The sequence below is a fragment of the Corvus moneduloides genome, chromosome 4, assembly GCF_009650955.1.
Source record: "Corvus moneduloides isolate bCorMon1 chromosome 4, bCorMon1.pri, whole genome shotgun sequence".
Taxonomy (NCBI): domain Eukaryota; kingdom Metazoa; phylum Chordata; class Aves; order Passeriformes; family Corvidae; genus Corvus; species Corvus moneduloides.
This window is the reverse complement of record NC_045479.1, coordinates 39,008,114-39,026,108: the sequence shown is the minus strand read 5'-3', so window position 1 is coordinate 39,026,108 and position 17,995 is coordinate 39,008,114. Positions and strand designations below refer to the sequence as shown.

The following is a 17,995-nucleotide window of genomic DNA, read 5'->3' as shown; positions in this document are numbered from 1 at the left end:
CTTTGCAAGAAACAGGATTTTTTTTTCAAACAGCTATGTAAGCATAATGGTGGATTTACCAGAGGAACAGAAGTGAATGAAACCTTTATGTCACCCTTTTAAAATCTCACTGCCTCTGTAGAATACTTCCCTGAAGAACATTTTCTTGTGACCTATGCAGAGTAAGTTTAAAGCCCATTCAGTAAAAATTGTGCAAACATCAGTCAAGACAAGAGGATCAACAGCATTTGAGGCAAAGCTAAGGTCTTCACCTACAGAGAGGCTATATTCTGCACTGGTTCACCAGACTGTTGTTAATCAGAGTCTGATTATATGAATGCAAATTCCACCAAAGTGAAGAAATTCAAGACAAGTGGTCACTATTTAGATTTAGATGATCAGTCAGGCCACCCAAAATTACAATCCATCTATATTTATCTACAGGCATGTTTATTCACAAAAAAACTCTCCAGAACCCAGAAGAAGTCACTTACCACAATTATCACACTCGTTGTAGGAATGGGAAGATTCTCCACTTCCAAATCTTGACCAGTCATTGCTAAGAGATTGAGGGATGGATCATAAACAGATCTGGGGAAGGCTGATTTAACAATTATTGCAGGGTGCAACTTGCTCATTTTGGTGTGGGAAGAAGAATAGAAATTTTGTTTGGAATCCTTATAGCTGTCTGTATCCAGACTTTTCTCCACACTCTCCACATGGTGATAAATAAACACAGGTTTTCCACTCTTTCGCTGATGAATTGCCAAAAAGTGGTCACTGTCTCCAGAAAAGCAGCCTGTAGAAAGAGAAGAGTAAGTTTAGAATATCTCTCTTGGCTATTCTGTAGACGGCACTGGAAATTCAAGGAGATTTTTGGGTTCTGAGAAATTTGGAAAAAATATTTTTGGAATACAAGAATTCACTTAAAATCTTACAATGTGTTTCCTATAGCAATAGATTAACAGCACTGTAGAGTCTACTAAGTATGTGAAGTGTACCACATTCTTAAGCTCATTTTCACAGGACTTTTATAAATGTTATTTGTATTCCCACCCATGGCTACATTTCCAAAATGATGTGCAAAAGCAGAGCACATGCTGAGCCAAGTTCAACTTCCGTATTGATACCAACTTCAACTGGAAAGCATATGCAGTCAACTTTCTGACGTATTTTATCACCCAGTAATATCAAAGATGAGAATAGCAGTGATCATCTTTTATAAATGGGCACCTGAGAAGAAAAGGTCACGAACCTGATCAAAAAACCATATTTAAACATGTGAGAAAATTCAGACAAGTCCATAATCCTAATTCTGCATTCCTTGTTCAGTTGCTTATACCAGGAGCCCCTTGTGCCAACTCTTGTTATGACCCAACCTTCACTCAAGCATCGCCTGGCCAGCCAGCGGAGCACCTGGCTCTCTGCAGAGGAGATACAGGTGTGTGGGTTTGGCCATACCTTGCATACCTTGGTGTGGGGCACAAAAAACTCTCTTAGATTAGGGAACTGGAGACAGGGGACTCAAGCATCTCTAACGAGGAGTTAGAGAGAGTTGGGCTTGTTCAGCCTCAAGAAGAAATGACTGAGAGGGGACCTCATCAATGTCTAGCAGTATCTGAAGGGAGGTTACCAAGAGAATGGAGCCAGGCTCTTCTCAGTGGTGCCCAGCAATAGGACAAGAATCAATCCATGCACAGGAAGTTCCACCTGAATATGAGGAAGAACTTCTTTACTGTGTGAGTGACTAAGCACTGGAACAGATTGCCCAGAGAGGTTGTGAAGACTCCCTCACTGGAGATTCTTAAGAACGATCTGGATGAAATCCTGTGCAAAGTGCTCTCAGATGACCCTGCTTGAGCAGGGAGGTTGGACCATGCAATCCCACTGATCTCTTCCAACCATACCCATTCTGTGATTCTGTAATTACATGGGTTTAACTAGTTATGTATTAGTAAAAAATAAGTTCTCTTTTGAAAGACAAAATACTTCCTGATGATGCTTTTATAAGAGGAATCAAGACTAAATTTTTATTTGGTTTTTGGTTTTTGTTGTTTTGGGTTTTTTTGTGGACAAAACACAGTGAATCTTGCCTTTATGCTGAACAGAATAGCTACAAAAGCACAGTTCAGCTCCCAGCCTGGAAGGCAGTCTATCTGACCAGAATAATAGGCAAGGATCAGCTCACTCACACATAAAAAGTAACTGAAGCTGCATTAGTCACCCCCAGAAGAACACACTGAGAAACCCAGTGTGGTAGAAAAGGGACTTTGTGTTCTCAGAGAAGTGAACCCAGAGAGCTCACTGATCAGCCTGGAATTTCCTCTTCAGATGCTGCTGGAGTTAATGGCAATGTTAAATTTGAGAGCTGATTTTTAGTTTAAAAAATATAAAAACAATGTTATTTTAATTCTCATAATGAGCTATGAAGAGCAGCTTAGCACCAACAACGTTTCAAGTCAGGGTGAACAAGAAATCATTTTGTTCTAGTCAAACTGAATTTTTCCTCTGATTTTTTTTTGCTTCTGTAAGCAAATCAAAATAATCAGTCATTTGCACAGCTCTACCCAGTGCCCTTAGGAGGTTTCACTGTAGGTAATTACATTCTGTTGACCTAATTTCCTCATGAAATTTCAGTTAGGGAAATCAGGGACAATACCTCATCTGTGCTACAGAATTGCTTTGCATCATTGAGAAATGCATTCTCTGGAATAAGTGGGAACTGGTCAGTAGGTAGTGAAGCAATTTATAACATACATGAACAGAAAATCAATAGTAAAAAGAACACAGATCCTCTATTATAAAGAAATATGCTGAATCTAAGGCTACTCTTTCAAATGGTTGAAACAAACACAATCTCCTAGATGACCACTGAGGTCACATGTTTTCAGCTCTTGTCAGGTTTTGATTGGGAAGACGTCTGAAAGCAGGAGGAAAAAAAACCAGAGACATTGCAGAGTATAGTCTTAAAGACAGCTGAATTTCAAAACTTGTTAAGCTTTCTGGGTTCTTATTAAGATTTGTGGGTGTTGGTTTCATTGATAAAATCCTGAGGGCTGGTCTTAACTACCAATTTAGAGAGTTGTGTCAGTGGCAAAATAAAAATAAGGAAGCATCAGCACTTCTCATAGTCACCTACTTCTCATAGTCATCTCTTTGCTGGATTTATTTTCATGTCTCCTTCACAGAAAACCAGCATTCCAAAACTGAGCATAGATAATACAAAGGAATGCAACCACCGACACATTTGGTTTGTCTTCTTTGCTTCCTTCATTTCTGCTCCTTTGTTTCTGAGGGAATCAAACCAATGGTGATTCTCCTTGAATTCTCTGTATTGCATTTTTTACCCGCTTCAATATTCCAACCTTCCCTCTTATTTCATTATTTTTACTGAATGAAGCAGAAAAAATTACAATTAACTACCACCCCAAATTCTTCCCTGAATATTTTTGATAAAAGAATAGTTAAAGGAACTACCCAAAAAGCTCACTTGTCCTTGAATCTCAGTACTTTTTAACAGCAGAATCACCATTTGCTTCTAAATCCCAGCAGACTTGCCTCCATTAGAATGCTAAATATCACACCAGTAACACCAGTCCCTGCAGCCGTATAAGGTCCATTGTAGCAGATTTTCAAGACGGACAACAAAATATATTGTTTAACCTGTAGTAAAGAGAAATTAAAAGTCTAATTACACAACATTACACTTTATACTCACACAAAATTTATTTCATCAGATGAGCACTCAGAAGTTCAAATATGTTCCAAGAAAATAACTACACTGAATTTGGTTGTCTGAGAAGTCCACACAGCCCCAGTATCTTAAGTAGGTTACAAGCACCCACAGTGCCCCATGAGAAAAACTGCACTAACCTTAGGAGACAGTGTATAAGGCCCCCACTACCAGACTTTGGCTCCCAGACTGCCATGGATGCCTCAGGCGACCCTCACAAACTGGCCAACCTTGATCCTACAGGGGAACCTAAAATTCCTCTCAATCTGATGAAATGATAATATATTCCTTCTTTACCCTCCAGACTCCAGCTCCAAACACAAGCAATAGGCAGCAAGCAGACACTTGGAGAATTCAGTAGCTAGAAATACCAGCACTTCTGCTACATTGTTATGTGTTACCTTTAAATACTGCCACTCTCCAACCCTAAAGGAAGAGAAGACTGGGAACCCTACACCAAATTCTGCACTTCTACAAAAAAGAAAATGCTTCTCTGTGGCTACCGGGAAAACTGTGAGAAGTTATGACGAACTGATTTTGGTGACTTTTAAGCTTCAGATATCCCAAAATACACAAAAATTCAGTAAATATGGTTTAGGACAAGGCTCAAAAAGTAGAATTCCCAGAGGTTTCTCTTCCATAAGCTTAGCAAACTTTATCCTAAAGTATGTTCTGATATTCTGCTCTCACTACCCTGTTTGAACTCTACTTCAGGATGTAGAGTTATTTATGACTCACTTGAAATACTCACCCAGCGCTGCTATTATCCATTAACTATAATAATTTTATTCCTTCTCCTAAAATTGTCTCCCCTCAAGTGTATTTACAAAGAATTATACTTTATCCTGCCTCAGCACTGAGAACAGACTTGATGTTAGGTTGTGATTCCATGCTATTTCTTCTATCCAAAAAAATGCTGAGTCTTCACCTATGTCTCAGCTATGTGTAGCTATCTTCATGTCAAGGGAAATTTTATTTGTTCCAAAATGAACAATAATCAATGGTTACTTTCAAACCTACATCAGAACTTCTCTGAGCAGCAGGTTTGTATGTACTTTTGCTCCTAGAAAACAACGAGTCCTTTCTTCATGATCATCTCACGTAATAATCATTCCAACTCCCTTTAGTAACAGATGCTGCAATGTGACTCAGTACTGATCTGAACTGTTCGTTCCCCCCTCCAGTTCTTCTCTCTGTACAATGTAGTGATTGGTCACCACTCTGTTGGATTTCAGGTCCTGATGAATATTGCTATTTCTTCCTCTGTTCTTTACCTATAGATTTTCCTTCCTTGCAACTCCTCAATTCTGCTGCTTTTCCTTAGATATTTTTTTAACAATAAAGCCTGTCTTGATCTTGTTTCCGTGTCCAGCCACTGTAAGCCCCTTCTTTAATTTTGCTGCTCCTGTACAACAGTATTCTCCCCCCAAAAATTCTCAGTTTTAGTTGCATTTCCAATCCCTGGAGCTGTGCTTCTAGAACCTCCACCAAGTATAACACTACATCTATTAAAGTGCAACAAGAAGCTCCAGGGTGATGTAGAATGCATACTTTCTAAATCTGAACATCTTTACTAGTGCTAGTTTCAGCATTTCTATCATTGCCACCGTTTGTCATCCTACTGAAAGGAAAATTGGACAAATCCCTATGAAACTTCCTGTTCTGCAGAATCCAGCTGTTCTGCTTAATGGTTCAAAATATGTGTTCACTTGATCTTCTTAGTTGTCTGCATAAACATACAAGAAAAAACTATTTCTGTCATAAATTAAAAAGAGAAAAAGAAAATCTAATCTACAGAAGATTGATGGAGAATGGGACAGGAGAATTCCATGTCACATATCCACATCATCCCAGTATATGGGAAGCACAAAATTTTCTCATGAAAACAGATGAGTAAATCACAAGACTGCTAGACAGCACATGCTTCTGAGCCTGTCTCACACTACAAAGTTGCATTACATATGCAGAAAGGAAAGCCTATAATAACCAGTAAATCTGATGTGCTGGATGCTGTGGGCACTTTTGACTGCTCCAGTTGGCCTCTGCTTGACAGAGGAAAACCTAAGATTTCTTTAGACTGTCTTGACTCTCTGAATAGTTTCAGACAGTTGACATTTTATCTCAAAGCAACCTGCCAGAAAACTGTTAGACTCCCAATTCCCAAATACCTTCACTTTCACTAAAACAGACAGATAAAAAATTTCAAGATAGCCAAAATCCATTAATCAGCCAGTAACACAGCAGCACGGTTTTTCTCTTTTTAAAACATAAAAATATCAGAGCTTTACAGATATTTTACCTCACATCCTTGTTAAGGAAACAACGGGTGCCCCGCTTGACTCCCTACTCACCCCACTCTCAGTCAGACAAGTTTTCCTTGCTGGCTCAGCCCCAGGTTTCCCATAGTCTCAGACCTCTGGTGCTTTTAAGTAATTTTATCATGATACAACACAAAAGATGCTCAAGCTGGGTGCCTCCTCCTTAACATCTTCTACAGCCAGAAACTAGAAATTCATTTGACTGGAAAAGTCCCAGTGGACATAACATAAACCTGATAGGGCCACGATAATGGTGTCTAAAGTCACGCTGTGTGTCTGGAAAAACAATTTCAGGTCATTTTCTAAAGTCTTGTTATTTATCTTAATCTGAACAAATTTGATAATAAGTTATACTCCTGAACAGTCACATTTTCTATAATGAGATATATACTGTATATTTGCTACTTGTAAGTAGTGCAGTCACCCCAAATCCACGGACAGAAGTGCTGTGCTGTACCTGACTAGTAAGTAAAATGCACAAATGAATATAGACACCTAGTGCATATATTTTAAACACACAATACTACTTAATACTCACACTTAATACTCTAGCACTGTAATAACAATGAAATCTTTTTATAGTTAAAAATAACTTGGTATATTACACAGCTTGAGATTTTTATGCTACAGGCTGGCAATTGAAGGGGAAAAAAGCATAAAATGTAGACTCATTTCATAAGGGAGCAACATGCTGAAACTTGACTGCTTTCAAAGATAAATTTAATACAAATGCAATTTGAGTTACAGTACTTAATGCTGTTGCCAAGTAATTTCTCATTTTCAGTAACAAAAATACTTACTAAATTTTCGTAATTAAATTTTGTACCCTGAGCTCCCCATGCTTTTTTCCTTTCTGTTTGGTTCACCACTCTGAAAGACGCTCTTTGTCCCACACAAACTTCCTTCAAACCTATAAATCAGCCCCAGACTTTGGACAGGCTTGGCTTTATCACCTCTTGCACCATTTCCTCTTGAACAGCTACCCTAGTCACTGTGAGATGCTGTACTTACACAGACCGATGATCAAATCCCTCCAACAACACCAAAGTTTCCACAGCTGGGAGATTCATTCCCTGCCTCTTTTTAGAACATCGAGATAGAAACAGACTCCCATTCAGAACAGAGTTTGCAGTTCTCTCTTCTCTGTGTAAGGGCCAAGGAGGTGTTGGCCCATAGGAAGAAGAAAAATAAAAGCTTAAATGCCAAAATGCTTATTATCATGCTGGCCATTTATGAGCATGTTTCTAACTCTCAGGAGTCACAATGGCAATGATACTAAGGCAAATGCTAACTGTGGTAATTCTAGACATAGCACGAACACTGCTGTAGGTTTAGAAGACTTCTATCTGTTCTGGGCTGTGAACGTTGTCTCTTCTGGTGCATGAAACAGAACCTTCCTTCGGCTTTGCCTTCAAAAGACACAAAATCTATTGTTTTATCCCTATTTCATCTACATTACCAAGGGAAAACAAAAGAAAAAAAAAGAAAAAAAACAAAAGCAAACCGAAACAAACCAACAAACATATTAAAAGGAGTCAGCATATCTGGTGGAAAATATAGAAGTTTTAAATGATGTTGAAAGCAAAAACGTAAACAAAAGCTGTCTGGAGGAAATATGCTTTGCATCTGTACTGTCTAGCTAACAATATGTCTTACTGTCAGGTAAGTAGTATATTGATCAAATCTGAATCTCATTTGGATAAAGTTATGCACTTTTAGCTATTAAATTTTCTTGTTTCGTGTTCCTTTCTTCTTTGTTTCGTGAGTTCTTTTACTCAGAGTTTGGATTAAAATGCAGGAGACGCAGAGGTGTTCTTCGGACTCAGATGTTTATTATTTCTTATCTATGGCACAGCTGCACAGAATGTGCCTCTAAGTTAACAAGGTGAAAATGGCCCCCGAGTGCTACCTTCCAAGGTCTTTTAAAGCCCAATCTACCCAATTATGGAATGCCAACTAATTTATTTTTAATTATAATCCAGTAACTAATCATTCATGTTCCGCACTGTGGGTTTTTTGAACCAATACCAGACCACCCAGATTTGTGAAGAAGGAGGAAAGAAGAACTAACCTACACCCAAAATCTTCCATCTTGTTACATATATATATTACTATATCACATAAACCTAAATTTTCTACATCTCTACACATTCCACCCAGCGACGTAACAAATTTCTTTTTATCACACAGCAATAATCTCAGTGCTATCACATAATTTGGGAAGCCTTTCCCAAGGCCTCAGGTCAAATGCAGTGTACTTGTGAGGATCATTACCTGTCAGCACTGAAAGACTGAAATTCTCTAAATTCAGGGTTCCAACATTAGCCAACCATAAACTGATGCTGAACTTTAGCATGGTGCACCAAAAATTATTGCCAATAAAATGCAGTTAAAACAGTGGCTAAAATATGACTTGAACACTAGCTGGACATCAGAACATACTTCCAAAAGTGCTTTTGTGAGGTAAACAAGGGAAACCGGAAAAGGAAAAAATACAAATCTACTTGCTGCTTTGGTAATAAATGCATGAAGTTTTGAATTGACAAAAGAATTCACCTAGGAAACTACTTTCCCATAAATAACAGAGGGACTTGCAGGCTGTGACTGTTTCCATCATTCAGAGACTAACGCCAAAACGCAAAGCCTTCACACCACTGCTTTGTCTTCAGCCAAAACCTGTTAGAGCAATATAAATGAAGTTATTCTGTACCCAAAGTAGGCTGCTAGACCTAATGATCAGGCATGCTGCTGTACAGCTTCTCACAGCCTCCTTCAGGTAGATGAATTCCTCTGTTACTTTCAAAGTCTTGCTCATGGACAAAGACGAAGCCCACCTCATACATATAAGTGAAGCCAAGAGTTTATTATTAGCATAGTGAAAATCTTAAACTAATTCAAGAAGCATTGTTAGTCTAGATCTAACTTTTATAGAAAAACAAGGAATACAGCAAAAGTCGCAATTATAGGAATAGTACAATTAAAATTGTCTATCCCTTTCCCTGGTGTTACTCTAACTCCATGCTTCTCTGGGTCCTCAGGTCAATTGTTGCACAGTGGTGTTAGTGATGGGTGTTGTTATGAGTTGTCAGCACCTGTACTCCTTCATCAGGAGGGATATGGTGCTCCTGCTGATGGATTCTTCTTCCTCCTCTCTTCTTCCTTCCCCTTAGGAAGCTATATATATCTGTGTTTTCTAACATGCATTTATTCCTACTCTTTCTTCAACTGGTCTGCAGCTCCAGGTTATATTTGAATTTACTATAAATGGTGCCACATATGTGTGTTAGATACTATCTATTTGTTCTCTTCATTAACACCTAAAACCAGTTTTCTCAAGCTCCAGGTCTGCATTTTTACCTTTTACTGAGCTTTTTATAGCACGGAGTCTTCAGTGCCAAGATTTTGCCCCATCTCTTATCATCCTGAACCTACACTCCTCTAATGAAACATCCTGTGCCTCCACTCTTCATGTCTCTGCTGTTCTACCAAGCCTTTGTTACTGCTCTTGTGTAGACTAAAGTTGTACCACACAAACTAAATTAAATCAGATATAAATGCTTGGTTAAGTACAAAAACTGCTGTCAGAGCTAACTCAAGTAAAACAGGCAGGTTAAGGAAAGTTTGGACAGAGCAGGCCTGTCAAATCCCAATCATGAGGCCTCGCAAAATCAGGACAAAACTTACAGCTTTGTTACCAGCAATGGCAACACCCCATTACAGGACTACAAGGTCACATTTCCTCACAGGAAGTGTTCTGTGCTTTCCTAGCTAGGTCCAGTAACCAAAGCCCAGGCCTTCTCCAGCAGAGGAACAGTACCCATGACAAGTCAAAATTCAGAGCAAATAAACTACACCAGAGCTAAGCAAGAATTGGATAGGGCAACTGTAAAAAATCAGAAAAATATTTTGATTTGTCCTTAAACACAATGTTCAGAACTTTTGACCAAAAATTTCAGACAAAATCAAGTAGTAAAAAATGAATGTATGTATGTGTGCAGGTATAATAATGATTCTTTTTTATGTGCATGTTTGTGAGAGCAAGCAAGTGCACGCACACATGCATGTGTAATGAAGGTGGAACAGCACCACCGGGGGAAGGTGGGAGTACACACAAGAGAGAGAGAGAGGAAGAGGGGGAGGGAGGGAGAGAGATGATTGCAAGAATTTTTTTCCTTTTCTAATAAGCAATCTCCTGAAAATAGAAACAACTGCAAATTCATTTTTGCTAAATTTGTCCTTTTCAGTAGGAAAAAAAAATGCCCTGGCCAAAAATATCTACAGCTACAGTGAATCTGGATTAAGCATGAGTGGTATCTTTTTCAAAAAGACACTCTGCATCTCATTTCATGGGCCTGTTGCCTGATATGTCAATACTGAAACTAGATACCACAGACCATTGATTTCACTAGGTCTACTCATGTGAATTAAGAGATGAGCTAGTGGTCCCAAAGGTACTTAAGTATTCTGCCATACTTATGTCATGGCACTAATGTACCATATAGACTCACATCAGATTTTTTTTTCCAGAAGGTGTGAGAAACTGATGCATCCATTTTCTAATTTTGTGATTATTGTCATTTTTCCAATAGAGGTTGTGGATAAATTCTGCTCTGCATAAGGTAGATGTAAATACATAGTCTCTCAAGGAAACGTATTGTATCTCCATGGAAATCTATAGCTGGTGTGAAAGAAAGTCAACTCCAGTCTTAAATTTTTGGCTTTTTTTATTGAAGTAATATTGCTCTAACAATTCCCCCTGAGGATTTCTGAGCAGACCTTAACTTCTGCAAGTATCTATTCCAAAGCCATGCTGAAAATCCTACAGGACAATGACTGTGCCTTATGGAGTAAGAGTCTTACCCTTCCATCTAATTCCCCACAGCAAGCCTTGTAAAACCCCTGTGGAGGGGGGGCCACCACCAAACAGAGCCACACAGTTATGTCATTAGCCTCCTTCGAGAGAGACACAGTCCCCCAAGAGGCCAATTCATGGACTTTCAGCAACTCTCCTACTTCGCTCTCCAGAGAAGCTGGAACCAGCCTTTGCTGTCCAAGATGTTTCAATCTTCTTTATAATACAACAAATGGAATTAGTCAGAGATTCCAAGACCACAAAGCTCCAATTTCTAATGGATGTACTAAACATAAATCTCTCGTGGAAGATGATGTCTTTTAAAAATATGAATAGCAAGAATTTCCACATGTAAAAATATGGTTGAGTCTCTTTTCCAAATAAATATTTCCTCAAAAATATGAAGTCAGATACTGAATTATAAAACTACTTTTTCCCCAACAGAACCTTTGAAGAGATAGATGACTACCCTCTGATTATCCATGAGTCCTACTAATAAAAGGCAGAAAAGTCTCTTCTAGTAAAAACACCCACTCATGGCCAGCAATGTGTTTTTAAATAAGGCAATTATAAGAACCAGCTTCATTTAGATTATGTTAGTGTAATGAAGCAGAATCCTTATTCATTTTTTTAAATCAATAGCTCCTTCACTTTCACTCTAAATGTATTTAGAACCTAGAATTATTCACTCATTAGTATGAGGTTACTGAAATGGATCTGATGGCAAATGCATTTTGTGCAGATCTTACCTCAACCCTAAAAGTACAGTCTCCAGATTATCTTACTTCTGTGACAGAGCTTGTGCATTTTACAGAAAATAGGCCTGCCCAACATCTAAGTAGAAACTGTAGTGCACTCGATTAATTTCCAACCATGAGAATATCACACAGTGCATATTTGACCAGGAAAGCTGAACTCAGCAGAATTTAGTAAGGGCGCCCTGTGGGCTGTGTGAGAACCAGTCTAGCATATTTGTAACACACATTTCTACCTAGCGAATCCTACCCAAAGGAGTGTTAGTTTGTGGTCAAAGAAACTTCAGTTTTGATATAAGCAATCCTCCTGTTACTACAGCATTGCCCAAAAAAGATAAAATCCCACTATTTCCTACTCTGAATCTTATGTGATTCCTCTGAGGGCCTAGAAAAATTCATCCATCAAGATGTTGAGACAAGAATCTACACACCTCCTCTCTGAAAAGGCTAGCGGGAAAGTATTGGTTCATATTGACTTAAGGTTAGCAATGCAACTCTTCACTGATGAAGAGAATAATAAAATGAGGTAATAGAAGCTCTTAGCAAGATAGTGTAAGGCCTTTCTCAAGAAACCATGACTTAGATGACCTGACTAAATAATCAGTTGTTAACTTTTTGCTTTTGCAGGACTGGGATTTCTTTATCCTAAAAGCAAATTCTGCAAAAATGCTTTCTTAAAGAGAGTTTTTTAATGCAAGGCAGGTGATGAGTTGATACAGTAATTGTTAGCTGAATAAGTTTCTTCTAGTCTAGTCGGTTTTCCTAGACTATTTCACAGAATCACAGATTTACTTTTTCCCCCCACAAATGTCCAGTAACTGGATATTTAATTCATCATATATTTTAATTTTATTAACAAAATTTGCTTGAAAAGAAAATGAGGTGAAAGATGTAATTAATAGAGTAATGTACATAACTCAAATGGGTCTCGTTTACAAGTTAGTCTAATGCATCATTTTGTGGTTTTCCTACCACCCGCCATTCTTTTACAAGGAGACAATGCTTCCCAGTCACCTTGGGAGACACTAGGGTTTTATTGCAAGAACATGTGTATTAGATCATACATACCAAAAGAGAGTATAACCTACGCCGTCATGCACTCTCTCATGCAATGCATAATGTAAGTTGAAGGTTCATGCTGACCTGTAATCACTTGCTACAAATTTAGGTCTTCCTGCAACAGCAAGCTCCATATAGGTTGATTACTTCACCTGCCGTACTCAGCAGAAGGGCCTAATTCTGTTTTCAGAGATGCACGCACAAGTGTCTTATTTTAGGCAGCGATATATGCATATACTAACAGCACAATCATATTTAATTTCCTGATGACATGACTGTCATGCTATATTGGAATCAGTATCTAAGTCAACTCAGTAAAATGGTACCTTATTGAGCACATGAAAGTCTCTGATCACATTTTTGACAAGAACATTTCCTATTTTTGTAGAAAATTTTACTACAACTGTAGTAGAATTGTAGTTCCATAGGAAACCAGATTTGTTATATGACATGTATTACCTTTCTACTACAGAGCACTACTTAAAAACATTAACTCTTTTTGCTGTAGCATTAGCTGAAGTAAATGTAGACTTATGTTTTCTCTAAAATCTACTACCACCAACTGATATCAAGGGAGATTTCCTTAATATCTACTGACAATGTCTTCAGCATTCTCTAGAAACATGTCTCATAGAAATTCAGCCTCAGAACAAAAGGCCAAGCAATTTCCAATACATTACACAAAAATTGACATTTGGGATATAATTTGCGACATAGCAAGTAGAATGCATTTTGTGATTTCTCATGAACCAAAGCTTCAAAATCACTGTCAATAATTAAAAGTCCAGGCTATACATAAAAGATGTCCATAGTGGTAGCCTGTGTAAGACCAAATTTTCTACTTGCATCAGATGAAACAGAGAAATCTTAGCATGTTAAGCTTCCTTTGTTATTTCATTGTTGTGACATCTTCAATGACTTCCCGACAAGAGCAAGTTGTATGCAGCCTTGACCTGGAGAAAGCACAGCTCTTGTGCTCAGTGGGAGCCGTGCCCAACCATGGAAAGGTTGAATTCAGCTCCTGTACATCCTCCCCCTTGTCTTCTCTGAAATAATTATTTTCCAGGATTACTCAGGCAACAAAGTAGCACCATATAAACATCTATTTTCCTCTCTTTTTCTTACAATTAGAAACATTTGCATAATGAAGACCAAGATCTCTTTGCAAGCATTCCTGGTAACTTAAAAAAACAAGTAGAACTTAGTAAGGAAAGTGAACAGCTTACTGGCAGAATATGTACCCAGTTTCCATTAGCAGGATAGAAAAAATGAAGCACAACAAAACTAATGCAAATTCCACTGTTAATAGAGGATATACTGAGATTAGAAGGCATGTTATGTCAAATAGAGGCTGTACTCTAATTTTGTACAGATGGTCAATTTAATACATGTTGTAAAAGAAAAATTTAAAAGCAGCTTAAGGCTTTTATTAAAACAGATCACGAAATGCTCCCTATCTTTCAGTCGATAATCTCTTGCACATATGAATATAAGGCATAACAGCATGAGCATCCTAACTATAGATTTACAGAAAAGGGGCCCCATAAATTTTATGAAGTGTAGCCTAATATTACAGTGCAATAAAATACCAATAACTGAGACAAAGTTATTTCTCCTGACAACTGTTAAAAAAATAAAATAAAATAAGCAAGGAAGCAATTATTTTCATAATAGATCTTATTTGGGATGTTCATACAGTTCTTCTGTATGAAAAGACATGAAGTTCAATTGTTACTTTTATCTGTTCTGCAATATGACAATGCAAGTTCGTTCCATTTGAAAATTCTCTCCTAAAAACAACATTCCCAGGACCAAAAGAATCCGTACCTGTGCACTTAATTGTTGTTCCTAATTAAACTTCATGGAATTTACAAGCCATTTACTACTTGAAGTGGCTAAGCTTGTCATAAATGACAAAACAAAGAAACTCTACAACTTTACTAATTGAGAACTTAATTCAAATATAGAGTTACCCCAGATTTTATTTCCTTCCTAAGATTATATATGCTGAAGTTTGCACAAGATAAACGGAGGCTCTGAACGATGAGCAGTTTTTCATGGCTTAAAGGAAGCCTGAGATTTATGCCAGAAATATAAGCTCTGACTACTGGAATGAAACTGGCAGTGGAACTTCATGTACGTACTAGGGCGCTCATCGCTCACTGCATTTCTGAATGAGGCGCACGTTTTGCCAGCAAAGCAGAGAGAGGATTTATTAGCACCGCTAACAGCCGAAATGCCTGCTGCTGTCGCAGCTGAAATTTCCCTTCCTAAAAACACTGCTGTCACGAGCACATATAAGTAGCGACTCCTCCCCACCAGTATTTAAAAACAAATAAATAAATAAAATAACAAGGAGGAACATAGAGAGTCCCGATTTTCCCTCGCCGTCGTCGCCTCCAGCCAGGTCCTCACGAACCGGGACCGAAGCGCGGCCGCTCCGCGGTGCGCGCAGCGCGGGGCTCGCCCGCCCGGGGCCGCCGCTGTCCGCGGTGCTGACGGGCGCTCCCGCCGCCTCCGGGGCTGGCGGGGTCCGGACCCGGGCAGCCGCCGCCGGACCCGGGCAGCCGCTGCCTCCCGCCTCACGCCACAACAGGTGCGCCTCCGGGCGCAAGCGGGTCCCCACCGTCGTCCCGCCCGCCCCACCGTCCGGCTGCGGCCGCCCCCGCTCACCTGCGGCGCGGAGGTGGAGCAGGAGGCAGAGCGCCCGGAGGCAGGCGGCCGCCCGCCACCGCATGGTGCGAGCCGAGGGCAGCCGGGCGCGGGGAGCCGCGAGGAGCCGCGGGGAGCCGAGGGCAGCCGAGGGCAGCCGAGGGGAGCCGAGGGGAGCCGAGGGCAGCCAGGCAGCGCCGCAACACCGCGTCCCGCTCCCCCCGCCCCCGGCAGTGAACATGCCTGGGAGCGCGCTGCGCATGCGCAACGCCGCGCGGGTGCGCGGGCGCGCGGGCGGGCAGCCGCCCTCACCTGCCTCCCCTCCTGGCGCGGGGTGAGGCGAGGGACGAGCTCGGGCGGCGGGATGGGGCGGGATGGGGCGGCGTCTGACATCGGGAGAGGGGGTCGTGCAAGAGCCGCGGGGAGCCGCAAGCCGCAATAGGGGAGGCAAAAAGAGAGATCTCCGGTTCCAGCGGCATGTTCGGGGAGGAGGCGAGAATGGGTGGTGGGGGGTGATTTCCTTCTCAGCTCCCAGCTGAAGCAGCAGTCGGGGTTCCTGCTGCAGCGGGGCGGTGGAGATTGCATCTCCCCTATCTTGCAGCGCCGATGAAGCGATCTCAGGAGTTTGGACAGGTCTGGGAGGACTTAGACGATGTGTGGGTTTATGCTTGAGGTTCAGGCAATCCTCTTCAGTGTGTTGTGAAGTACGTGCTGTAAAATAAGCAGTTTGCAAAAACTGCATGATGAAAATCACGGCTGATATAGAAATAAAGAAATAACCACTGAACCGCACGCAGTGGTTCAGACCAGGCTGATGCAACACCTACTCAGGAGACTCTTCGTGAATTTGATTACTTTGGTATCAAGAGACCAATGCAAAGAGGCCAAACATGAAGCAGCCCTATAACAAGGTAATTTTCTAAAAGTTCAGTTTGATCAAAAGATTTGCTGGAGAGTAATCAAGAGAGCCAGTGGCAGATGTGTCACCCAGCGAGTGATCCATCTACAGGAGCCTATTGCTGGATATTGCAAGCAGTGTACGTGCATGGTCAGGTCTGCAGCTGAAGTGATGTGCCCTAAGTAAAAAATAGCAAAGGAGATCAACAGAGCTTGCTTGCTTCTAACTGGCTTTAAATGAGTCTTTGTGCGGAATTTTTCTTCATACAGGGATGGGAAGGACTGCACAGGCCCTGATACCTAGATGCAACTGCATGTGTGACTGTACATATGCAAACGAGCTTCCTTCGCCAGCCCCCACACGGCTGTTCACACACGTAGAGGCAGTCAGGTCGTTCGCTTGACAGCAATATAAGTGAAAAAAGGCTTGGGTTGGAAGACAGCACTCAGTCTTGAGCTCTGCCGGAAACAGGGAATTAATATGATCAAGGGGATTTTTGAACAAGGAGTGGTATTTTAGCCCTGTTATTTCAGTAATATCTTTTGTAAGTATTGTGCCTCAGATGCCCTGCTAAGCCACAAGATTTCTGCTGCTTCCTCTACTGTGATGATAATTTGCTGTGGTTATATACGAATTACAGCACATCCTGTTCCAGTTTTATCCTATTAGTCCTGACTAGTAGAAGTGAAAGCTGAAAGGTATGAAAGAAAGAAGTCTTATCTGTATGGTGCACCCCACTCATGTCCCTACAACTTCAGTTCCTACATGCCCAGGCCTCAGAGGTACACATATAGCAAAAACAAGTAGAGGGCTATATTTACTTCCCTCAGTGAGTTGTACAATACCAATTACAATTTAGCGAATTCCTAGGGAGAGGTTAAAGAAAAATTTACTTTCAGTTCTCTGATGTTTTGTAATTTTTTGTCCACAAGTCCTCACCCTTGTGTGTTCTAGGTAAGGATTTAGGGTCGAATATGTCAACAGGATAACTTCACTGAAGCTAATGGTATTGATTTGTCCCCATGTGGTTACAGATGAGGCAGCTGTGGTTTCATATGATTGAATACTGTAGCAGTATCTACTCACCTCCCTTGAAGAGCCCTAAGGCACAAAAACCAGATGACTCACCACTACCCTGTTAAGGAAATTATTTTCCACTGGGGAAATGTCTTGAGATACTGTTTTGAGCTCACATCCAAGAAAACATTTAAGCTTCCAACTCATGTATAAGCTGAATTCAATGGGAAGCTAAGACTAGACTAAATAATTTGCTGAATTTTTTATCAATGCATCCTTTTTAAAAGACAGACTTGTCAATGCAAAGTGCAAGCATTACTGTGGAGTGGGAAGTTGTTATATGGAAAATAAGCTAAAACATATTGCATCAGTTTGAATTCTCTAGCTTCACTAATTTTTTAATTTATTTTATTTCCACACGAAAACACTATATTAACAGAGTGGAGATCATTAGTGTGTGACTTAGTTCAGGAGAGTGTATTAAGTGTTCAGCTGAATGCCGAATATTACCAATAATTCTAAGTGAGGTAAATTGTGTGGGATATTGCTAATTCTTTCCAATATTTTTTCCATAGTACCTTCATCTCTTCTGATATGACATATTGAATGTGCTGCTGAGAAGTCACACTTGATGTTGGTTACAATTAAAAGAGACTGGTCTAAGTGTTAGAGTTCTTGCTGTTTTCCTCCTACCACATTGACTAGATCATCTTCCTTGTCTGGAAATAATTT

The 17,995-nt window shown here is 40.2% G+C and overlaps 1 protein-coding gene across 3 annotated transcripts in view; it reads right to left on the bottom strand.

Annotated features, from left to right (window-relative positions):
• PTPRR (protein tyrosine phosphatase receptor type R) overlaps nt 1-15,597 on the bottom strand; it is a 142,341-nt gene extending 126,744 nt beyond the window's left edge. For all 3 annotated transcript variants that reach the window (XM_032106739.1, XM_032106740.1, XM_032106742.1), the window contains exons 1-2: nt 15,370-15,597; nt 474-778 (exon numbers count right to left, since the gene is read on the bottom strand). In XM_032106739.1, the coding sequence (XP_031962630.1) occupies nt 474-778; nt 15,370-15,589 (525 nt within the window). In that variant the 5' untranslated portion in view covers nt 15,590-15,597. The remainder of the gene's footprint in view (nt 1-473; nt 779-15,369) is intronic.
• Nucleotides 15,598-17,995: the final 2,398 nt, after the last annotated feature.